This window comes from Bombus vancouverensis, chromosome 4, assembly GCF_051014615.1.
Source record: "Bombus vancouverensis nearcticus chromosome 4, iyBomVanc1_principal, whole genome shotgun sequence".
Lineage (NCBI taxonomy): Eukaryota > Metazoa > Arthropoda > Insecta > Hymenoptera > Apidae > Bombus > Bombus vancouverensis.
Window position 1 is genome coordinate 6,665,431 of NC_134914.1, and position 25,898 is coordinate 6,691,328.

At 35.8% G+C, this 25,898-nt stretch overlaps 2 protein-coding genes across 2 annotated transcripts; both read left to right on the forward strand.

Moving 5' to 3' along the window:
- The first annotated feature begins 302 nt into the window (after nucleotides 1-302).
- LOC117156894 (ubiquitin carboxyl-terminal hydrolase 3) lies at nucleotides 303-10,073 on the forward strand. Its single transcript, XM_033334363.2, has 6 exons — nucleotides 303-840; nucleotides 5,010-5,157; nucleotides 5,654-6,440; nucleotides 7,229-7,471; nucleotides 7,811-8,004; nucleotides 8,381-10,073. The coding sequence occupies exons 1-6, from the start codon at nucleotides 750-752 to the stop codon at nucleotides 8,541-8,543; spliced, it is 1,626 nt and encodes a 541-aa protein (XP_033190254.1). The 5' UTR covers nucleotides 303-749; the 3' UTR covers nucleotides 8,544-10,073.
- A 6,730-nt stretch (nucleotides 10,074-16,803) lies between these two features.
- Nucleotides 16,804-19,979, forward strand: LOC117156817 (uncharacterized). The gene is made up of 2 exons (XM_033334192.2): nucleotides 16,804-17,091; nucleotides 17,592-19,979. Exons 1-2 carry the CDS (start codon nucleotides 16,804-16,806, stop codon nucleotides 19,947-19,949), a joined length of 2,646 nt encoding a protein of 881 aa, XP_033190083.2. The 3' UTR covers nucleotides 19,950-19,979.
- The last annotated feature ends 5,919 nt before the right edge of the window (nucleotides 19,980-25,898 follow it).

Below are 25,898 nucleotides of genomic sequence, written 5' to 3' on the forward strand. Positions count from 1 at the left end.
GAAGTTTATATAATATTTTGCAAGAGATAACGGGGCTTAATATGCGCACGACTGCATCGACGCGACAATGAAATGCATCGTCGCCCTTCCAACGGCACCCACGCGGTTGAGCCGGACCTGGACAAGTTGTTCAGAGGCTGCGCGACCTAGCACGATCCAAGGCTAGGTAGCCTAGCACAACCTGGTGAACCAGACGAAGTTAAGAAGAAAGAGGAAGAGAAACGGAGAGAGTAGCTGTAATCGCACGCCTACGAATGTTGAAACTCTCGGGAGCAGGGAGGAGAGACCGTATAACCGGCGAGTCAGTCGACTATTAGTGGTCTGTGACTCTGGAGGTAGCCCGACCACCGCAGAACCGAGCCCGACGCAGCTCGGTTGCGTTCGGTCGGTAGTCGGGGCCAGTCGGGCGCTCCACTGCTCTTTTCGGTCTGGTCGTTTTCCTCAGTCCGTCGTCGTTGCGCATCGAGAACAGTTGCACCCTTTCTTTTTTTCGCTTAAAGACATACAACGAAATAGTCAAGCCAATCTTTTTCGCGCTATGTGACAGATATTACGGGGCACCAAGAGTGTACCCCGCCTTCTCTGAATATCATTCCCATCCTATCCTTCCTTCTCTACCTTGCCACTACACATTCTCCTTTACCCAAAGAGAGAGAAAGAGCACACGTTGTAAACGCAGGCACGTACGTACGCAGGCACTCGCCGACGAAGGGGCCACGAGGGCCCCGTGGAATCGTGCCTAGGAAAACATGGAGTGTCCACATCTTGCTCAAAGCGTCCAATTCGGCGGTAACGACGTAGAAGCGAATTGTACGAAGGATCTACCGTTCGTCTGTGCAGGTAGGATCTTATAAAGAAACCGTACCGTTATACTTTTTAGCAGATTGAAAGAAAAAGATGTATTTAGAAAATCGAAACCTAGCCCCCACGAGATCCTTTCTTCTCAAGTTGGATTCTATTTTGCACTCCTTTCTTGCTCGAGCCCGATCTCGATCTTTCCTTCACCTCTATTGTCTCCCATCTCCTTTTCTCTCGTTTCTTTTGCGTTCTTTATCCCCTGTGTTCTCGGTCTTGCTCTTTTTCTCTCCCCCCGCCTCTTTCTTTCTCTTCCTCTTTCTCTCTTTACCTCTCGTGACCGCGGCCCCGGCCGTTCCTCTCGCGGCCTTGAGCCGTCGTAGCCGACAAGATGAAGCGAACCATTTCTCTATTTCCCTATAAAGATATTAATGCATGTTTTTTATGAGAGAGGACACGAAAGTACACGTTTACGTTCGCTTTCTGTATTTCACGGTCGATACACGCGAATATCGATGATACTTATGGACGCACGACTCCTAGTACTATTTGTATGTATTGTGAATTGAACTCTCAGCACGAATATGTATAGTACTTACATCTCTCCTCGATACACGCGAATGTGTACGTGTCAATACGTATGAATGCGAGACAAACCTATACGCGCGTGTACGGTTGTACGTGAAAGTCCACTCCTCTTCTTCATGTATACATGTATATATGTAATATAGTATCTATGTGTGTGTGTCCTCCGTTCATGGGTGTCTCTCCACGGACCGAACAAGAGCGTCGTGGACGTGCGCGTGTGCATCGTCCTGCTGGGAGTTCTCAGTATGCGGCGCGGTCGTCATTGGAAAATCAATACCAGACGGCACTAATCAGCTGGCCTGAGATCTGTCATTAGAACTCGCCTGATAAACGTGTTCATCGTTTCACCTTCTTCGTTTTTCCTAATTTCTTCCATTTCCGCTTGTCAACTTGCATACATCCACATTCTCAAGAATCATCATCTAAGAGATACATTTGAAAATTAATGAATAGAATAATCTAGTGAATACTTCTTCCTTGTTTGAGATTTGAAATTTGTTTTCTCGTCTGATATTTTTATACCTATTCTCTATAGTTATTGCCTTTGATACTATATTTAAAATAAACACAATACTTTTATTGCATACATTTAAATCTCCCTTGCCCTATGTGTTCTCCCTCTTAAGCTGATCTTCGCTGTAGACGGAAAATTTCATAATACAGACTCGATTCGCTCTGTTCGATAATCGATGCTGCACTACGCCGTCTTTTTTCTTTTAGCGACCTCTTACAGTAGAACAGGCAGGAAGAAACGTTTCACCAAGATCCGAGTCATTTAATTGCAACGTATTCTTTCAAGAAAATCTGAAATTTCATTTTCTTGATTTTGATATCCTTGATCTTTCAGGATCGAGAAGAATCTATTGAATTCGCGAAGCATATTTATCTCTTGTCTGAATATCCGAGCGAGAAAGAGGAGAAAGGAGGGAGGGAGAGGGAACAATAATGGAACAAAACAAAACATGCATAGTCAAGGAGAGAGTATTTCAAAGGTGTATTAGCGCGACTGATGAGTCAGACTAGCGATGTTTTTTTTATTATTCAGTTCGGGTTAGGTTGTATTTCGGAGTTTTCCGAATTTGTCAAGATAGTCAACATATACAAATATCATTGAAACGATACTCCCTGTGTCGCGTCGTCGTCTCTCCCGAGAGATCGTTCACGCTCAACGAATCGCAAACATATCCAGGTTGCAAGATCAATTTAAATATCTTGCAAGGAGAGTGACGCTGGTAAAAATTACCAAGCCCGACTGTGGTGCGAGTCACGCAGGAGAAAAATCGTCCCTCGTGGGCTATAAAAGAACCCCATGTTCCACACCTTCCCCTCCCATCCCTCTTCTGCCTCTTTTCCTGCGCTGCAAGCTGGTTCGGGTACGACGTTGCAAAATCGATAACGGCGTCGTTGCTAATCGGATGCCTCGATACGAGTCGTATTGCTCGGGAAACGAATTTTTCCCTCATCGTTCCTTTTTCTTCTCCCGGGATTGCACCGAACCGAAGACTCTGCTGGTGCACGCGTTTGTCGCCTTTATCTTTATCTGGTTCCGTCGCTTGGACAATGCGTCGACGAAATTCTTCAACGACGCAACACGCAGTAGGCGTGGCGAATCGTATCGTTCGTTACCAACCAGCGAAAAAGAGACGCAACGATATGACAAAAGAGACGGACGAGTAAAAGGATGGATACGTGGCTCGTTAGATGATTGTTGGTTACCCTGCTAGCTTTTTTTCGTGGTTCACGTGATACACCTCTCACACCAATGAAATGGTCAACGATTGGTTGTCTTTCGAGTTTAGGATTTCTCAGACTACCTGTATGCAACTCTATCGACGATTTTTATTTGATTTTGACCTTAACTGCACTGACGTGATCTTCCAAGAATACAGCGTGATGCGCAACGTATTTTTACATCAAATTGAGAATTATTACCCACTTTGAAATATTGAACATTCGATAGACTTGGCTCGATTGGATTATCTTTTTCCATCGATAATGAAACTTTGATTATAATCTAACAAAACTTACGTTGGTCTCTATGATATTTTATTTTAATAATATACACATATATGCAAGATATAATACCTGATGTTCCAAATTATCATTTGCAGGTTATCAACTCATTTTAAATTTCGATGTAAAACTATATTTGTATACTTGAATTTTATGCACAAAAATATTTTTTCTGTTATATAAATATAAGAAAAATTTTGTTCTATCTTAAGATGTATCATTGTATTGTTTGAAATTTATAAAAATACTGAATTCAATAGTTATACAATCTCAAGCAATATTTCTGAACAATCTTGTTCCAATGTATATAACGTGTAATTAAAATTCCTAGTACATTTTACAAAGAAATAATACAATATAATTTGCACAGGGCGTGGGGTTATAATAATTCTTACACGAGATTGCAAAACAAATGGGTGTGTACAGGGATACGTGCTTCTAGAAGATTGGATTTCAGTTGGCCTACCTATGCGATATCTCAATTTTCATGTACTCGTGCTTTTTTACCTTTAGCAATTTTACGTCTTTCTCTTTTATTCTACCGTTGCAAAGTTTATTTAAGTAGCTAAAAATAGTCAGGTATCGAACCAAGCAATCCAAAATAAAAATGATCGAAATCGATCCAATTGCATGGGCGTAGAATTTTCGAATTTTCTTTCGAATTTAGTAATTTCATTATCGTATTTAATTACTGAAATGTATATTCTTGGTATAGGATCAATTAACTTGGCAGACGTCTCCATAGATTTTACTCGCTTTTAAAATCATAGATACGTCATGGTGCTGAAAAAATATACGTATGAGGAAAGGGAAAAAAAGAAATGTGCATGCAAAATCTCAAACTTGATAGCACTGCGAGACATTTTGCGATCGATCGACTGCAAAGGGGGTGTGTCGAACAGCCTTCCTCCCATTCACCCTGGTTTTACGCGATCTCTTGAGAATTACGTAAGCCGAGACGAGCCAAGAAGATAGTACACCGACTTGGGACTTATATTATTTTGTAATGATCGCCTTTTATATTTCCTGAATGCACTAACTTTAAAAAATTCTAGAAATTTTCCAAAAATAGCTGTAGCTAGGGTAAAATCCAAAAATATCGAATTTTGGTAGAAACTCGTTCAAATTTACGAAAATCGGAATTACAATACATATAATGTATGATATTTCCATTATTCTCGGGGTCACGTAACTAAGAACAAAACTTAGATTCATAAAGACTAAGATAGTAAGTTGTAACGCGTTACAAATAACACACCATTTTTATAGTATGAAAATCGCCATTATTCTAAATATCAGCTAAATAAGAACAAGTCAGAATCAATCGCAAAAAATTAAGTTCAGAATCAATAAAATAAGAAATTCTAATTTTTAAGCTTAGAATCTTCTACAATATTTATACCTCAATTCATACCTTCGGTTTGAAAAAATAAAAGGGTGAGATCCTAAAAATGAAACATGTATAGAATTCGACCATTTTGAGAACATGGCCTTCAATCTCTGTTACTCGTTAATTTTATATCGTTTGCAGTTTTAACACAGAACGATAACATTTAAACTAGAATGCATAGCAAGGGCAATGTTTTTATCAAGTGTTTTGTTATTGTCGATAGTATGTGGCACTGAGAAAAGTACGTGGCTCTGTCTGTACTGTGGAGCCATTCACTGTGGACGATACGTGGCAGGCCATGCATTACAGCATCACGAAGAAAATAATCAGCACTGTGTTTGTATCGACTGTGAGAACCTGGCAGTATTCTGGTAAGTTAAACCCTTCGCTTTCGCCATTCTTCGCGACACAGATCGACGGTCCGAGCCTTCCTCGCGTCAGTTGATACGATTTTTAATCTCGCCAACATGCCTCTCCCTCTCTATCATTTTGTTTGTTAGCGGCAGCCATCTTTATTAATATTAGCAGCAATATGTTAGCTCGACCGGTACAACAGTCTCAGAAACCATAAATAAATTCTTTCCAAAAACAAATCTTGTCTTTCTCTTTTTCATATTCAATTGTTGGTTTATAAACCAAATCTCAAATTTGATAAGTATGTTATTAATATAGACCGTAATACCTCAAATTTGAGGTTTCGTGTACCATAAAGAATGGCTGTATTTAGCCATAACGCGTTAAGTCGTAAGTAGTCATTCATCAAATATTCGATATCAAGAAAATAAAGAATCCACCCACGAACCTTTCAATTAATTAATAGCACGCCGATCCTGACTTGCCAGCACTTACAAAGGCATTCATTTTCAGTTACATGTGTGACGAGTATGTAATTAACGACACGACGAGCGGCCAAATTGAGAAGATACGTCGCGTCACATTTCGCAAAGATGAGCACAAGGAGAATGAGGAGAATTGGAACACGTCGCCGTCTACGACGCCGTCCTCGAGGAGAGAGAACAGTGACGATAACGACGCGGACGCTCTGTGGAAAGCGGAAGTGGTCGTAAGGAACCTCCGACCGAGAACAGCGCGGAAGAGGCTACACTCGTTGGATGGCACAAGCGGGGACAATCGGCCGACGACCAAGCGTAGGAGCTCCAAGATAACCAAAGAGAAGAAGGTCGTCGGCCTGAGAAATCTCGGCAACACCTGTTTCATGAATGTTGTGTTACAATCGTTCAACAACATCAGCCATTTTTGCGAGTATCTCACGCAGATGCCATGCCTAGAGGGCATACCATTCGACGAGCCGCCGACACATAGAGGGCGAATCGTCACGCCCGGTCGAGCAAAAGAGTTTATGAGTGACGCCTTACTCGCGGAAGAGCTCAGGAAGGTACTCCTTGGTTTGAATCTTGGTGGCTCAAATGGTCAAGCCATTTCGCCCGAATGCCTTTTCCTTGTCATCTGGAAAGTCGTACCAAGATTTCGAGGCTACCAACAACAAGACGCTCATGAATTTCTTACCTACATGTTGGACAGACTGCACACCGAGCTCTTGCAATTGTTGCCCAGACTGGGACACGAACCTCTCGGTCTGCGCGGCAAACAGAGCATCGTCACAGCCGTGTTTGGAGGCACCCTTCTTAGCGTGGTAAGTCGTAGGATTGTTCAAGGAGGAAGCTCTGTTTAACCCTCGGTCACCGATGATCAAACGCTTTGCGGCTGGATGATGCTGTATCATTCTGATGTATAACATACACTTTATGTATGGATTTCGAAGAAATGTTCTATGATAAATGATTCTAGAGCTATTGTTATTACACGAGGAATTTATTCCACTATTTATAAAAGTTCCAAATTTGGTAATACATATTTTACTGTATCGTACTGTTTTAAAGTTTTTCAGAAAAACCAGAGATGATGTATTTAGAAGCTCACAAAAACACATAATGTTGGCAAAAAGAATAGGAAAAAAAGACAGTGATTAAATATTATTATTGTAATTTTGTGTTCTTAATTTATTGCTTAATTTATTTTGGTAGTCGAATCTTAAAATATTCTTGTTAAAAACATTTTAATTATGAAAAAAGTGTACACAAAAGAATTATTTTTAGGAAACTTATTTTATTATCAAATTTAAGAAGGTATAATTCCACTATCTCAAAGCTCTATCAGCATTGTTTATTGCATATAATACCAATGTCTACTTTGGTATTCTACTGGTGCCTACTTTCTATGCATGACACAACTTGTATCAAAATGATCCGGCACTCACCAGGCGAGGGTTAATGCGTTTCCGGTTACATTTTATTATTCCAATACGAAATGACGAGAGGGAGTGCCCTTTCCGAATCAATATTGTTTTGGAGAGTCATTTTATTATTCATTTTCTTCTTGGGAGAAGCGCGGACAAATTATGGATCGCGTTTCCTCGCGCAGGTCCACTGCATGAACTGCCGTACAGATTCCAAGACGCACGAGCCCTTTCAGGATCTTTCACTGGATATACCGGACAGATTGCAGAGACGAACGAAAGAACAGGAAGAAGTATGCAGTCTCACGTACAGCTTAACGAGATTCTTCAAAGTCGAAGAGCTGGCCGATAGCGAACTATACTTTTGTGACAATTGCATGGGGAAACAGAGATCCACCAAGAGGTTCTGGATACACAGGCTGCCTAATGTTAGCATACTTTTATTAACTATTTCATTTAGAAGATATTTAGAAATATTTTTATAGAATATATTTTCGTTTTGTTTCGAAACTATTATAATATATTGAATCTCTTTTCGTTTCATTACTTAATGTACAAATGTATGTTTCTATTTTGTATTGATTACATTATTAATTTTTACTGTTTAATACACACTTTATTGTCTGTAATTTCAAAATATAATGATAATCTGGAATTCTCTAAATGAAATACTTTTAGAATATTTATTATAATATTCGTCTCCATATATTAACTTATAAATTTTCTTCGTTTGTAACATATAGTTTAACAATTCTATTTTATTTTAGGTGTTGTGCCTTCACATTAAAAGATTTAGGTGGTGCAATTCCTATCGCTCGAAGGTGGACACACAGGTGGATTTTCCGATGAAATCACTTGATATGTCTGCATTTACGGTGCGTGGTGTGAGTGGAACGAAATTGGGCGCTTCAAATAGTCACTTATATGACTTAGCTGCCGTTATTGTACACCACGGTTCAGGGTATGCTCAAACGTCTTTTTTTATGTTAATTCTACATACAAACTCATTTATTAGATCATCAGAATCAGACTCATTCATAATTTCTTTCAATGAGTCAATGTATACACAATTTTATATTCTGATAAAAAGTTATCGAATTAAATAAAATCTGTAAATTATGGATTCAGAAACATATATCATTATATCCATTTTAAGATGGCAATACACCACAAGCTAAACGTATATTATATTTGTTTGTATAAAGCAAAATTCAGTATGTTTCATCAGTCTTATAAGTATTCCATAATTTTTACATTGTAAAATCAATGTTTTCATCTATTGTATAACAGAGCTATGGCATCTATTTTGAGAATAAATATTGGAATATCCATTTTAGTGCTGGAACTGGACATTATACTGCCTTCGCTGTTCACGACGGACAATGGTTTCACTTTAACGATAGCTCTGTACGACCAGCAACCACGGACGCAGTCGCCAAGTGTAAACCCTATATTCTGTTTTACGTGCGGAAAGAATTCTCCATTCCACCTCCCTTGTGACGTCGTTTCCCCAGTCAGTCCCGTCCTGATGGTGCGAGCTTCAACGACGATGACCATGAACGAATAAATAAGAAGTAAGAGAAATTCGAACAGACGAAGTTGAATGGTGCATATGCTAAAAGGGTCAAATGGAAGAAGTTAGAAGACTTAGACAAGTTTCGCGAAGTTTCTAAAAGAGGAAGGAAGGAAACGCCCGTTTTCGATTTCTTCGTTTAGTATGATTAAATATAGACTTTGGGTATGTTTTGTTAATGATAAGCGATAAACATGGATTTCATAGAATTTCAATCGACATATTTCTTATAAAAAAATCTCAACATCGTATATTATCTAGATATTACGACGTTTAGCACGATGTACGAGTATGATATTCGACTCCTATCCTCATAGTCGTTCGAAGCGAAACCAAACTTTCATGTGTTCGTGAATGAGCGACAATTAATTAGTTTTTATTTAATACCTATCGTTTCTATTGATTTCAGTTCCTTTTCTTTTTCACAGTTATTGATTAAACGGTAAATTGACTGATAGACAAAAATAACGTTAGCAATGTATGCTGTGCATATTGATAGTTGTTTTTGTGTACTCACGTGAACATGTAAGGATATACATTGCGTGAACCGAGAGCTTCCATTCCTTTTTTAGAAACGGCAGAAGGAAGAAAAAACTAAGAACGAAAGAAAGAAACAGCGTACTCTCGAGGCAGATCGCGGAAACGCATTGCCTTTAAAGTTGGTTTCCTTTATGCTCCTTTTCGCCGGTCTCTCTCGGTGGTCGTTGACCACCTCTCTTCATCGAATCGATTAAAGCTCCTCCCGGCCACATAGCGGAATAACGCGTAATGCGTACCTCGTATATATAGTTTTAAATTAAAACGAAAACGACTGGTCTTCTCGGTAGATAGATTTTTTTCTAGGCTTAGAGCGACATCATCGTTATTTCGAGGGAGCTGGTAAGCGAAAATACCATATAGAGCCAACCAACTCTATTACTTCGAAAAACATGTTACCTTCATCCTTGGATACTTAACACATACACATGTGCAGATACATCATATACCCATGCGTACACACGACAGACCCATACGTACAATTATCATTCGAGCATACACATACGTGACTACCTATACGCGAATCGTTTACATGTGTGTTGACAAAATACACGTATGTATGCATGTATGTATATAAACACGTTCTCTCTTATTCCCTGCCACTCCTTTTTCCCCACGATTCTCGACGGCTCGACGGCTCTTATGTGATTATTTAAAGACTTATTTTTTCTATAATGGTAACGATAATAACGATAATAAGTTAAAGAAAGCGTAGCGAAAGAACGTTTTATTAAGGCGATAAACTCGATAAACGCGTATCTTCAGCAAAGATTCACTCGTATGCAAAGAAGGGAAAGCAAAAAGAATAAAAAAGTAAAAAAAAAGATGTAAGTAAGCGTGCAACACTAATATTGAGAATAAATGAGATATGTATGAACGACGTATAAATAAAGAATATGAACGACGATATCATACTCCTATTTGTCATGACTCTTGTTATTGATTTTCGATGTATATTTTGTCTGCAAATATTCACAATTAAAAAAATGTTCATATAAAGATGAGTCAGAAAAGACTCAAATTGTGTAAATGAGTTAATCGAATACATAATTCTGCAAGTATATACATATAGATAAAAAAAGTATCTTGAAGTTTGGCTAACAACTAAAACAAAATTTCCAAGTTAATTTGCAATCATTTGTTAATCGTTTATGTATGTACATACATAATTATAAAAATTCAACAAACATTCGTTCTACCGACAGAGCATGGGATACAAGTGTCAACCTTTCTTTTTCTGTAATGACATACGAGATCTCTTCTTTACCGACGATGAATTGTCATTTATTCTTGACCGATATTTGGAAATCGAACCAAATGAGATCGGTATGATCATTCGATAAAATCGTAAACAAAAACATCCGCTCTGCGCATTTCTATTTCTTTTAGTATGTTCAAAATTTCTGTTCTTAATGGATTCGTTGCAAACATTTTCGTCTAACTTCGATGTCATGGTTAGAGAATTTGCACGAAATTTTACCCGATTCTTTCGTTTTTCCATAGAAACATCTTGTTTCTGTTTCTCATTTTTCGGAACAAACGCTTTAGTAGAGGTCTCTGGCGTTCCTTGCGTGCTTTTTACAAAAAATACCGAGTAAGGATTTTTTAATTTATCCTCATCTACTTCATTCGCTATTTCTACATTTTTCTTCCCCTTTTTGTGATTAGAATTCTTGAACGCTTGAACCCATAAATCATCACGATCATAGCGTCTGCAAGGATTTTCAATACTCGACAGTCTATTTTTACTACTTTTCGTATTAGACAAATTTTTGTTATAAATTATTGACGACTTTTCGTCTGGAGAGTCAGGACTAGGTTCAGGATTACATAATTTTCCTTCCAAACTCTCGTATATTTTACATTCCTGTAAAGATGACGATTCTGAGCAATTCGAGCTCTCGCATTCTTCTCGATAATCTCGATTTTTGTAAATGACGCTAGTTACCTTCGTCGGTCCAATTCCGTTACCGCATCTTTTCGGTTTTTTCCATCTGGCAGAAATTTTTTTTACTAATCCTTTCATCCCAGAAGATTTTAAGTAACGGTTCTCCAGTTCTGTCTGCACCATATAACTGATGATATCCGCGGGTGAATCCTCCAATGCATAACCGGCCAATCTAGTTATACTCGGGTGCGTGTCTAACCTATACCTTCTATCTTCCTCGTCTTCGTCCAGGTTGCCTAGTCGACCAGGTACCTTGAACTTCATCGAGGCGATGCTCGTTTTTTCCGAAATCGTGAAAGGAAATCTGTCTTGACTCTTTTTCTTAAACCGTGGTGAGTCTCTTGATTTGTCGTAGCGCAGCTTCGACATCGAGGAAGAACCTGCGAGAGTAAATTGTGGAATTTCATAGAATTTCTCTGTAAAAAATGCGGTAGTATCTGATTGAATAGTTCTTGTTTGTTCGGAGTTTAGATTTCTTCGAATCTGCTCGACTGCTAGTTTTTCTAGCGAAAATCGAAGTTTGTCAGTAACTTTTCTTGGTTTGATTAATTCTTCGTCCTCTGCAGACGTGTTCAAGGATTTAAATTTTCCTGAGTCTTCAATAAGAAACTCTTGGCAACCACCGTCTCCTATTTGATTCTCGAATAAATTTGTTTTTCGTTCTTCGGTGATTTTTTCGAAACATTCTCCTTCGTAAGTATTATTTATATGTTTATCTCGGTAACTTTCTAAAGGAAAACTGGTAGATATATTTCTTGGAGAAAAAGCATTAAATTCTTTAGATCTCTTTGGCTCTTCGATCTCTTTTACCGATTCTCGAGTATCGCAAGGTGACGAAGTTTCTGATTCATTTTCTGAAGAAATATTTTGCTCGAGAATATTTTGTTCGTTTTCCTTTTCAGACTTTTTTGGATCATCAGAAGAATTCAAGGACCTAAAAGTGTCTATCGTGCAACGATTAATGGAAGATTCATCACAATCTTGATTCTCTTTTCTCGCAGTTTTTGATTGAGCCTCTTCCAAAATTACATCCGATTTTTCCACACTATCCGACTCATTTTTGATACTCTCCAAATTGAAATATTTTTCTTGTTCCTGTGAATCTATTTTCATAGAAGATTCGGACATAATCGCATAATTTTTCATAAAAGGTGAATTTTCATGTGATGTGGAAACAAATTGAAGATTTTCAAGTGACGAGGAATTGCTTCGAAAAGTTTGTCTACTGGAATTCCTTGGACTAATTATTCCTTTATCACTTTCATTAAATTTGCTTCGAATTGATAGCTTGCTTCTATTACTTGGTATTTTTATAGGTATCTTAGATTTTATACTAAGAGATGATCTGCAAGATATTGTAGATGTTGTTAATCTAGTTCGATTCTCATCGGACTTCGAGAAACGTACATCCATCGATAAATTATTTTCAGAGGATCCTAACCTAAAAACTGTCTTACTGTCAGTACAGGATTCGCTGCAAGTATTTCCAAAAACATCTTTCGCTGCTTGTTGTTTCAAGGACGCGTTTGACAACGCTATGATCAAAGCATTTGGATCTACATGTCTCTCTGAACAAACTTTACTGTTTGGTGATGTTGAGTATGATATTTCTCGTGAATTTAAAACTAGAGTTGGTACGTTTATGAATTCTTGGCTATTGACAATTTTGCTTCCATGTGAATTATGTGTTCCTTGGCTATTCATGATAGATTGTGGTGAACAGCAATTTTCTCCGTTTTGTGACAATTTTGTGAAGTCACTGACGAAAAATTCTCTAAACGAAGAAGCTGTACTTTGATTTTCGCTTGCATTAGATTTAAATGGCGGAGAGGTAATATTTTTTAGCTGAGAAATATTAATTTCATTGTTATCGCAATTTAATATACATTTCGATATTGCTTCCTTGAATCCTTGTCCATTATCAGCATTTGAAGAAAATTCTGAATTGTTATTTGAGCCATTTCCAAATATTGAATTTTGTACAATAGTTTCTGGTGACGTTACATTTTTTGGAGTTGAAGTAAAGTTTTTATTTTGAGAAGGATTGAAATACTCATTTGCCACCATTTCTCGTTTGTTTTGATAATGAATCTTCTCACAATTAGTATTTTCATTAGAAATCTTTTCACAGGTAATAAAAGTTTGATTTTCACAAAATTTCAAATTTGGAGAATTAATATATTCCTTTGCGATTATTTCTTGTTCATTTTGATCAAAAATCTTCTCACTACTTTGTTTAGCATTTTCATTATAAATATTTTCTTCAAAATTTACCATATTATTAGATAAAGTTTTAGAAATTTCATTTTCCAGAATGTTTGCGGGCATATTGGGATAAATCGGGGTTTCAAACACAGATCGTGGCGATTGTAAGCATTCTTTACTATAATCACGAATTTCTTGCCTAGCAGAAAAGAACATTGGCTCATCTACAGTTTCTTTCATATTTTGACCACAATCGCTTCTTGAACTGCCCAATTTTCTATAAAAAGACCTTTCACGAGGTGTTTTTCTCAAAGGACCCAAAGATACGAATGTTAAAGGTTCATTTAAACCCTGCTGTAGTGTACTTCCACTGAAATCATTCCTCGATGAATTAACAAGTGTTTGGTTAGACGACCTTTCCGAAGATAAAGATAAATTATCGTTTAGATTTTGTATGTCCAAATTATTAGTACATAAATTTGAAGAAATGTTAGTTTCTCGTAGCGTAAGAGGCATTAAACGATCAATTTTGTGACTAGAACCAATTCTGTCCGACATAACCTCAAAATTGGAATCTGCCTCACTGTCAGAGCTAAGATTCTGCAAAATTACTCCACGACAAGGTCTATATTTATTGAGTAAAGAACTTTTCAACGAAATTGGTGAAATTGGTTGTAACTCAATTCTATTTTTCGGTAAATTTTCGCAAGATGTATCAGGATAAATATGGTGGAACACGTTTTTTTGAGATCTAGAGGAATCGTTATTTGTCTCTTCCTGTTGATTACGATATAATCTTGCTGATAATGATGAATGTCGTTGAGTATTATTTGTTAACATTTCGATTTCTACCGATGAATGTTGCATCGAATATTTTTCTGACATTCCTTTAACTTTATTTTCGATCACTGAACTTTTATTTGATGTTTGGCTGTTACTGTTGTCTGAATTATCTTGTAAGTCGGAAGTGCTGATTTCACTGGGATTCGAGACAACCATATTTCGATTTGTTTTGTTTTCGAGATGAATTTTCGCCCTTCTTCGCACTCGTGCGTCTTTTGCTTTGAAATCGCCAAAAGACCTTTTGGGAAATATTGTTTCCTGTTCTTCTGTTTCTTCGTTTTCTTCAATTCGGTTGCTTGTTTCGTGGAAATAGAAATCTCGTTTTCGGGATAGACGACGGCTGATGTTAATTACGCGACTAGCCAGACGTGTCGCTTCATTTGGTGATGGATGATGCTGAAGACGCTTCTTAAGATCGGATGGCGAACTTCCTCCGGAACTGCTATCGCTTCCTGTGTTCTCTTCGTCTTCGTTAATCGAACGATCTAATCATTAGGATTTCATAAATTTTATTTATTTTAGATTCGAAGTATAGAAAAATTCTTTACAGTTAAAATCATTTTCATTTAACTTGTATCTTATTATACATTACGTATATTATATATTACGAAAAATTTTCGTAAATCTTGTAAAGACGCTATTTTTAGTCAAATAAAATGCTACAAAATTTTACTCTAAAGTTCGTGCATTCTAGAGCAAGATTCTACTAATTATATTATTGATTGTATAAATATAAAATGAATATGTCATTATATATACGCAACGAAGACCTTTGGGATGACTCCATATTGTCAAATGACAATATTATGTATTTAAGGGTTAAAAACCAATTTAGTAACTCCTGAAAAAGATTTATTAAATAATTTTTCAATCTGTATTCAATGTTTCAAAGTTTTAAAGTCTCATTTTAGCATTTTAGTGCAGTTTTGTCATGAAATTTAGTGATATATAGAAGTATGTACAATAATATTTAGAAAGGTTATGTAATGGATGTTTTAATAATTTTTAAAAGTTAAAGAATTTTGATCAAAAATATAGTTTGTTTTTCAATTCAAAAACATTACCTGCTAATATGGATTTTTAAGGATTGACTACTTTGCATTTAAATTTTTTGTTCGCTGAGAACAATATCAGTTGCCGCTCTAAAAATATTGCTATCACGTCATTAACTTAATTCGATGATAAAAATGTCGATATTCCTTGAACTTGCGACGTAAAAGAGGAATGCCAGAGGTTATGAGATAGAAAATGAATTAAAAGTATTTTCAATCATTCGATTATTGTACATATAAAATATTATGATTCAACTTAATTATATTTAATTATACAATTGTATAATTATATAATTATAATTATATAAAATGTCATAATTGAACCTTCCAATAATTGATAATGATTCAGAAAGAAATTAAAAATAAGATTCGCCTGAATAATAATAAAATTTTGTATTTAAAAATTATAACTACACACTGACGTTGTTATTAATTATAAGTTAAAATGAGAAAATTAAATAAAAGATGAGAATGAAGCTTTAATAGTAACAGTACATGTAAAATTGGAGAAAATAAAATTCCTACCAGCAGAAGATAAAGGGCTTGGTGTCTTCACTTCTTTCACTTCTATGTTCTCCAGTATCCTGTCGTCGTTATCTAACATATCGGATCCGTTGAAAACATTCTGCCGATTTTCCATACACGGAGTATTAAAACAGGTTAGCAGAATATTTAAATTACTCTGTGCGTGACACAAAAAAACATAAGAAGTCATTCTGGTTAACGAAACAACTAAATCATGGACACCTCTATTTGAATATAATATCGTAATTGATATTATAAAATTTTTTTTCTTTTAAATCTTTCTATTAGTCAGGTGTTTTTAATTATAATATTGCGAAACAATAGTCCTTAATAAGTGTAAATATTTGAATTCCTTCAACCTCATTTTTATTCGATAACATTTTTTTATAATTACATAAATATAATTAGATAGTTCGTTTGTGATGATACGAAGTTCCATAAAATACGAAATCTATAATTTATTTTATACCTTGTTTAATTTTCTGATCGAATGTTGTTCTTCTTCGAAATACTTAATAATAATTAAATATCAATCGTACTAGTTGAATATATGTATTTTTTTAAGTGACGTCTGTGATAAAATCATATTTGATATCTGGAATGTGTTATAATAACGAATTCCAAAAGGTAGCGCCACGTATGCAACAAATTTTATCAATTTTAACAGATATTTTATTTACCTACTGACAATAAAAGATCTGCAATAGACCATTTAAAAGAATTATAGAATCGTTCTATGAAGTTTTCAAAATTAGGATAACAATTCATTTATGAACACACTCGAAAACACTTGACGATGGATATAATTAATCTGCTCGCAAAAATGTCAGCGAAAAAATGCAATTAAAATAAATAATAATTATTTCATTTAAAATTTGAAGTGACACACTTAAAATCAAATAGACTCATGAAGACCAAAATTCTGTGAAATTTTAGCGCGAAATTTCAAACCGAGCAATGTGAATTCTTCAAACACAATATACACATCTAACAATTTTTAGGCAATACAGTTGTCATTTATGTATTTTGAGCATGAATTCCTTCGCGGACAGCCCACTATTCTTTTTTATGGATAACATGTCACCTATAATTTCTGTTAAAGCTTCCAAAGATATACGAAGAGTTGTTGAACTATCGGATACAGGTTGTGATGCCAGATTACCAGTATCTAAAATTGCACGACACATTAATCGACCTCATTCTCCAAAATTGACTAAGATAAAACAACACGGAAATTGGGAATCGTATTGCCCAGAAAAAATCGAAAATAAATCTTACGGAGAAAGATTTCGCGTACAAAATGAATCAGACGCAATGGATACTGAAGAATGTTTCTTTATTCTTAAAGAAGATGGAACTAATCAGGTACGTTTTACTTAAATCAATTATGAGTATCTACAGTTATTCAAGGCTTAAACGTAAATCAGAAATTTTATTTAAATTAAAGAAAAAAATTTTTTATAGACATATTTAACTTAATACTTTAATTTGAAATTTATATTTTACGTTTAATGTTTACAAATTTGTAGAAGACTTTGCTTTTCGAATCTTTATATTTTATTCAATACAATTGCCTAACCTATTTTGTATAGTCATTATGGGCGAAACTTATGTCAGAAAATTGAAAATTTTTAAAATCTTATTTAGCTCTAAAGATATTCTAGGCATTTAATTGGTCTAATTACTATATCAAATAAAGGAAGGCTTGATTTTTACCATCCTTCTCTTTATTCTACTTAATTTTTTTTTGCTAATAAACAATTGTTTATTTTTGTAATATTACACTAAAAATACACGTTAATCATTTTGAAAACATTTTTCAATAAAATTTTCCCGCTTTCTTCTTTTTTTAATTAATTCTACAGTACTACTTGCAAAATCACTCTCCACATGAAGATTTTACTGAAAACGTAGAATTCAAGAGAAGTGCAGGGTCCAAGGACTTCAGAACCAAATTAAGAGCATCACCTGATAGATTAAGATCAAATTCCTGTGAACCAGATGACGAATCTTACGAAATCTCAAACACCTTTCGCAATAATCCTAACATAACTCATGAAAATATTCTAAACGATATAAAAAAAAACAATCCTTTTCAATCCCATCCAACGAGACCAAAAAGTGCTGGAGCTAAATTAAAATTCGCTCGTCCCAATTATCCTAACAATAGATTAGATGCTAACCTTATTGATCAACCTATTATCGATAGAGGAATGGTCTCTGTGAAACAAGATAATTCAGAAGACTTCATATCCACAGAAATCCCACGAAATTCACCAGGATACCAGAAACTTCACTGGCAAAGACTGAACATGTCCTCTTGTAACGACATTGAAGACCATATCGACGAAATATCGCATAGAAATCACAGATCTTCTAGGTACAGTTCAAGAAACGAAAAACCAGTCAGTTCAGCGAATTCACATAAAATGTCAAAAGACTGGATTGAATTGACTCCAGACAGAATTCGATCCAGAACATGGTCATCACCTATAGATCGACGAAAAAAAACACGATGTTTTTCAAAAACTGTCTGTGAAAACTTAGATCAAATTGAAAATAAACAGGATAATAAAATTTCAAATGACGAATATTCTAAATATTCTAGGTTAAGAAACACGAATTCTAATCGTTCCATAGACAAACCAAGACTATTCGTGGATCGTGCAGTGGATAAAGACAGTTTATCTGACTTACGAAATGTTTGCACATCCACTGAACATCTTTCTAGCTCGACTATTTTTGACACGTTGTCGAATCAGGTTGAAAAGAGTAATATTAAAAGTAGCTTTTGGGACTTTATTCCATTGGACGATAAAAATAATGGAAAATGCAAGGAAGTTTCTGAAAATAAGAAAATTGGTTATCCATATCAACAACACGTTCCTTTAGACAGTAATACTTATCCAATTCTGAAACATTCAGCGAAGAATAATGACTGTTCAAAATGGAAAAATAGATTTTCGCAAAACGATTCTGTGAATAATCCATCGCCATTAATAAAACGTCAAAATGCATCAGAAACTACTAATGATAAAAGAAACTTCTTTGTTTCTTCTTCTCATAATGAACGATTTAACAAACTTTCAGCAAACAGCAAAAAAGCAAAAGAAGAATTAAATCCTAACCTCGAGAAAAGTCGAATTACGATTCCAAATATTCATAAAAATTCTAAAATTGTGGATTCTATAAAGAATCAAGAGGAATATAAATGTGAATCTAAGAGTCAGAGTAAAATTGGAAATAAACATACTTTTGGATGGACAAACAAAGCAAATAAGTATTTGAAGAGACCAGGTAGCGTTTTGAAGAATGAAAATGATAACAAGAAGAAAATAGTGAATGCTAGCGACATCTCCAACGTTACCAACAATCAGAAAGTTAGAACAAATATTATGGAGAGAACAGCGGCATGTTTGAAACGAAAATTAGATAAATCGAAGATTAAGGAATATTCGACAAGCAATCAGCTCTCACCAATAGTGATAGAGAAGAAAATTCGTTCCGAAGTTTCAGCTTGCTCCAAATTACCGATAAGAATAGGAAATCGTCGAAGATCGAGAAATCCAATGACGAGGGATCAATTTGATTTCAAGTTTAGTTCTAAAGAAGAAAACAAAGAGATAGAGATGAAAGAATTGAAAGAAGATTCGTGTAGGTTAAGTTCTGTGAGATCTCGAACGAAACCGAAAATAAAACCAAGTGTGATGTTAGATGAAGCGATTGACTTTATCGACACGGTGAAAAATTTCCAATCGATGGAAAGTGGAGGATCTAATTTAGAAAATAAAAATAAAGTTAAGGATTGTTTGGTAAATAATTTAAAAGCGAAATCGATTTTAATTGAAGATCGCGTTGATAATAATCTAGTTGGTAACGTAGATACGAAGGACAATTCGTCGACTTTGATAGATTCTTCCAAAAATGGGAATCTGGAAATTAATAACATCGTAGATGGAAATAATGAAGAAATGGAAATTTTGAACGCGGAAGAAGATCAACGAAAGAGAAATGTCACGAACCGTGGACGAGAAATGAATCGTAAGAATTATTTGACGAAGGAAATAGTTGATGGTATCGCGAGAAGTGGTCTTAAAGAGAAATGTTGTTTTCGTTTGAATGATGAGGAGGGTATTGCATGTAATAATTATTATAATAAGGAACGTAGGAATTTGGACTTTTTTCGATCGCGAAAGCCTACAGCAATCAAATCGCAATTCTGATACAGTGAGATTTAATTATCGAACTTAAAACGTTAACTAGACGAAATCATGAAATAAAAAATAAAAAAATACGAAAACGTGATAATTACACATCGCAGACTGTAATTGATTTGAAAACTATAATATGTATTTTTTAATTTCACATATAGAACACATTATAGCACAGAAAACACATATAGAAAAATGGTCATTAATATAAATAAGTTTTTGTTTCAGTTTTACTTTTGGACGTTTCTGAAAAAAAGTCTTGAACATACTAGCAAATATTAAAAATTTATTTAATAAAAATTATATAGGTTTCTAAGTTATTCTAATAAAATAATTCTGAATTTCTTATGTATTTACAACAGTATTTTTAATAAATTCTAGTTTCAACTGGTCTATTTGGTTCTGGTCAATCTTAAGCTTCTTGTTAAGTAAGAGGTAAGTATATGTATAACTTTATTAAATAAGTATAACAGTCATATTCTAGTAAATAATTCGTTTATTAAATTTCCCGCAAATTATATTTGCATTCATATGATATCACTACCCTTCCACAAACATTTTACAATATGCTCAAATCTACCCCCGAAACACGCGCAGAGCCGCAGATACCATAGAATTCTTTTTACCATACTTCGAATTTCTACAATTCCAATTATTTACATCAATCGAGAATATCGAGCCGTAGAAAAAGAAGGTTGTCGTCGTGTAAGTTCGTACAGATGGACAAGGCGTGTGTGTCAACTTACTGTTATACAGGGGGATGCCCCATGGGTTACCTCAAAAGAAGATTCCGAATGATACCAATTATGTCATCAACGCACCATACATCCCACTGGCTCCGTTCGTTCGCTGTCATAGCATGGATTACGCCCGCATGTCAACCCCTGCCAGTCGCGCCACCCTCGTATTTTTGCTCCCTCTCTCTCTCTCTCTCTCTCTCTCTCTCTCTGTGCATTCGTCTCTGCGGGGATCCACACAATCTCAGAATCAAAAGAAAAATATGTAATTGTCTTTATTTACCCTTCCGGCTTTTTCACGGTCGAATGAGAACCTGATACCGTGGCGGGAAAATGTGTGTGATTTTATGGCAAGAACGTAGTAGGATTGAATAAAAAATCGGAATTATGCGGCTACTGTTTCGTTTTTAGTGGCAAAACTTGCCCCTACTCTTGAAGATCAAACATGCGAAACTTTGTGTCCGTTTAATAAATTTTTAAGGTGTCGCAAGGCTTTCTTTTGAAAAAAAGAATTAATTAATTCCTTCGTCTCGTCATTATCTTTATTATATTGGTAATTATAACATCGTTTTCTTATCAAAGAAACTAGTTGATATATTAATATGTTCGCTAAATAAGTTCACATAATTCAAGCTTCATAATCCAGATCAAGAATTGAAGTTATACTAAAGATAAAAATTGTTTTTCTTTTTTTTTTTTTTTGAAGTATTACACTTTTTGTATCTATTCACTGTAAATACGCTTCACGTAATTATTCCTCTTCAGGAATTTCAAATCCGTCACATGTAATTTTCCAATATGCATAGGAGGGAGAAGATACGCGGAGGTCGCCTTTAACGTCAGACACATCTAACCCTCTTTGCACGTGTCATCCCAGAGACTAAGGGCGTGAACTCACGTCCACGCACGCCCACGCACGAGGGGAAGATAACCGTTGCAGGGTCACTCGACACGACGCTTCTCTCGCACGATCTTCCTCTCCGCCCTGTTGGAACGGCGACGTGTAACAACCCTTACCAACACGACTAACTTTCTCTCTCTGTCCAACTTTCCCTATCTCTTTCCCTCTGTTAGGGTTGCACAATCGCGGCCTGATTGATAATTTATACGGTGCGTGCAGGTTATTTGATTATCTGTCCCCCAACTGGCCCTCTTCTTCTGCCTTTCGTCTCCTTTTCTGCACCATTTTCTAGTCTCCTCGGACTTTATCTTTTTTCATTCACTGTTTTACATATTTTTTTGGATATTTCTGTGTAATAGTACGCATCATATTCCTGGCAGAGCTACGTTCCACGATAAAAAAAGAAAAACCTCCAAAATTATTTTGCAAAAAGTTATCATTAGATACTAAAATATTTCACCGTAAATTTCCAGATACCGGAAATGAAGAACAAACATTTTTGAGGAATCGAGAATCGAGTGATACCTAGCTTAAAAGAATAAATTCTTTTAGTTTTAGAAAGAAAAATACGTGTTGGTTGGATTAGACAACGATCTAATAATTTGATTATGCGATTCGGACATGGTTGTTTCGCGCAATCCTATTTTTGTAAATTTACTTTTGTTGTGATTTCCGATCTGTTCTATTTAAGTGAGATGCTAAAAATTCAACGCCACTATAATCGTAAATTAATCTGATTTCAGCTTATTGTGTGGAATACACGTGTATGCAATATCGCCCCTTATCAACCTTGCACGTTCTGGATGTCGCTTAGAATATTTCGGGGTATATCTAAGCCATTGCACATGTCTGTCCAGAATGTAGGGCGCAAATTTACGTATATGTACACCCACGCTTACGAGGAAGAATATAATAGCATCAGTTCCTTAATTAGCATGTTGTGTACACTGTACGTGTTCTGTACATAATGGAAGAACGAATGACCTTTGCTTTCGTATTTTATTATCTATTAGGTTGTCCGAAAAGTGTCTTTCTTTTACAGATATGTCTTTTGCAAGGATGCATCTTTATAGAAACATGAAACCTAATCTGTCAAACGTAGTGATCTTTATCTTGATAGAACAAAATGGATCATACGTAATTCGATAAAATAATATAAAACGAAAAATGTGCATCCATTATTTACTTATAAAACGAAAGAAACTTTTCGGACAGCCTAATAATTTGTTGTTCTTAATCATCGTACGAACGCGTCGAACATTGAAAGAGATGGGAATTTTCTCTACCATTCTATGTAAATCTATGATAGATACGATTGTTCGATACAATTCTTCGTCAAATTTGACTTCCGAGTTTAAAGTTGAAATATATTATAATTTATCAAAATAAATAATATAATAAAGACAAATAATAAAATATATGTATTACGTGCAATGGAGTGTTTTCAATAAAACATATACATACATTGGTACAATTAGGAATTAAATATTTTTGTCAAATTTTAATGTAAATATTTACAATGTTTGCAGATTGTTAACAATGAAAAATCGAATTATACGCTGTTTTATGACTTATTTGCTTACTCGAATCTTACTCGAACATGTTGAGGAAGACTTCGTATATATCTACGTACATATACATATATAATACGTATATGCTAACAGCGTTTCAATAAGCTTCGGGGAATTACGCGCGGATTAATTTCGATACACTGAAGGGCCTTAGGGCGTACCCTTTCGGAGTCTAATTGGGTTGCACGCGTACGTGGCTACGTGTGTACAGTTTCTCACTCCTTTCGTGCGTGATCTACGCGCTTCATCCTGTGTGTACATATTTGGTGGGTTCTCTATTCAGCGTTACTCCGACGTTACAGAAACCACGGAATCCTTTGCCACCTCAAATTTGTGAATGCACGCGAGTATAATAATTTGGATATATTGGCATGCGACAAGATCGATTCTAATAAACCGAATTGTAATATCTCCACTGAACGAATAGAGAAAATGGTAATTTTCAGACACATTAACGTTACAACAAAATTGCGAATTTTGAAAATTCACAGATGTAAAAGCGCACAAGATGCAGCTAATATACAAAGATCATGTTCGAATTCGAATTCACAGATCAAATACAAATTTTATTTAAACTTTGTTTCGGATTTCATCGCTGTATCTGAGATTCTTTACGTTCTTTTTTATCGATCTCGTAATTTTATCGATACATCATTTTATTGATATAGTAAAATCAATCGGCCGAAAAGATCGCTCGCGCTATACAGCGCAAAGGAAATGAATAAACGTGAAAATCTGGAGCGTGCGTTCCTCTGCTTCGCGAAGCGGAATGCACCCATTAAATGATGCAGCCACGCGCCAAAATAAAGGATCATAGGGGAGACTACCTAAATAAGTTTCCTATAGCCGCAGGCAGTGCACGATTGTGCATCGAACTGTCGTAGGACACGAGGACGCCGAACGTTCTCACGTTTTTGACGCGATCGGTTCAAAACGTCACTTTTGACACGCGCACTGTTCAACGAACCCTCGAAATCGTTGATCGACGCGGAAGACGACACGTCTGACCTCAGCGATTTCTTCGCGGATCACTGAAGAAAATTATACTTTGAAATTGTATGAGAACCTTGTTAGATAAATTAGGAGATATATCAAAATTTAAGTAATTAATATTAAGAAGTTTTTCCTAAGTGCGCTTACGGAAATAAATTATCCGTTTCTTGAGAATCGAGTGTTAATTGCGTTATCCGTATAATGAGATCGACAAACTGACAAAAAGCGGAGGCGTCGATGACGATGGAGTGTGAGAGGTTTAATTTTGAATCAGATTTCGAGTTATCGGTCGGTTGTGTAAGGATTCACATTGGAAAATACAATCCTATTAAAACTGTATAATACACGACACTCGTCGGGTAATATCAAGCTTCAAAATAAAACAGGCACAAGAAATAAAATCGAACGAAGAGATCGAAAGAAGAAACAAGATCTGGCGATCTCGAAGCGGATAGTTTATTTATCGCGATCGATCGACGCCGCGAGTGGTTACACTGCGAGCGCGTAAATGGCCGCGAGCCTTTATTTAATAAGTTGTTATAAATTAAAGGGCTACCGCATATTAAACCACCCTCGGCATATTTATAGTGATTCTTAAGAGAGTACGCCGAGCGTACGGATATGTAAATCAGTGGGGCCGCCGCGCCGCGCCGCGCCATTTCAACTTCGCCACATTTCGATACTCGTTCGTCTCGACACACAAACACGCGTTTTCTTCTCTCTATATGTACTCCTTTACTTTGTTGCCGTACGTCCATTCTGACTACTAGCAATGCTACGTGTGTGTACTTATACAGCGTGTTTCAGTGGTCCTTGTACAATCGGCAAAAAGGTTATTCTACGTGAAAAAATAATTCGAAAATATGGAACAACGTTCGTTGGAATTTTGTTTGATATATATGAACTTGGCTAATTATCGACTGGTTACGACTGGGTAAAAAATCAGCAGCATGTCATGGTACCTGCGAAAATAAATGGAAAATGTAGAATCACATGTTTTCCTCTAATGCCTGGTTGTCAACAAAATAGGGTTTGGACGTGTTTAGCTAAGAATTGGACCGGTAGACGCGATGAATTTTCAAATTTCATTTTCTCGAAAACGAAGCATCGTACGAACAAGTTTTACTCCATATTTTTCAGTTGTTTTTTCACATAGAATCATCTACTTACCGATTCTACTATGATTACTGGGACACCCTGTATATATCTAGGTATATGTACGTTTGTGTATCTTGAGTATATATAGGACTGAAACCGGAGGTCCAGAGCCATACACAAACGTAGACACGCTTATGAATTTATCTTCAGCGATGAAACGACAAACGGTTTTAATTGCCGCCCCGGGCTACGCCAGAGATCGCCGCAAGTCCCGCGGGATCTTCCGTTTCTTCTTTGCCTCGTTATCTCGTACTGAAGAAGCTCCGATAAGCGTTTAGGCTTTAACCCTTGTACAACCATTGCTTGACCAGTAACGCGGCTATTTTTTGCTTTATAGCTCGACCGAGCAAGGGTGTAGTTTTTTGGGTACGAAAAGTGGAAACAGAGAAGAAATTAGAACTTCTCTGTCTATTTTAATTTCTTTATTTTTATTCCTTATGAATCTTTCTGTTCTGTAGACGATATTCGAAATACCTACGTCACTCGTATTAATTAATGATTGTAATTTTATGTAATGTCTTTATATTATTATTTTCTATTATTTTTCATTTATATTAATTAAATACTACTCTGTCATTATCAATTTTGATAATGCCATTAT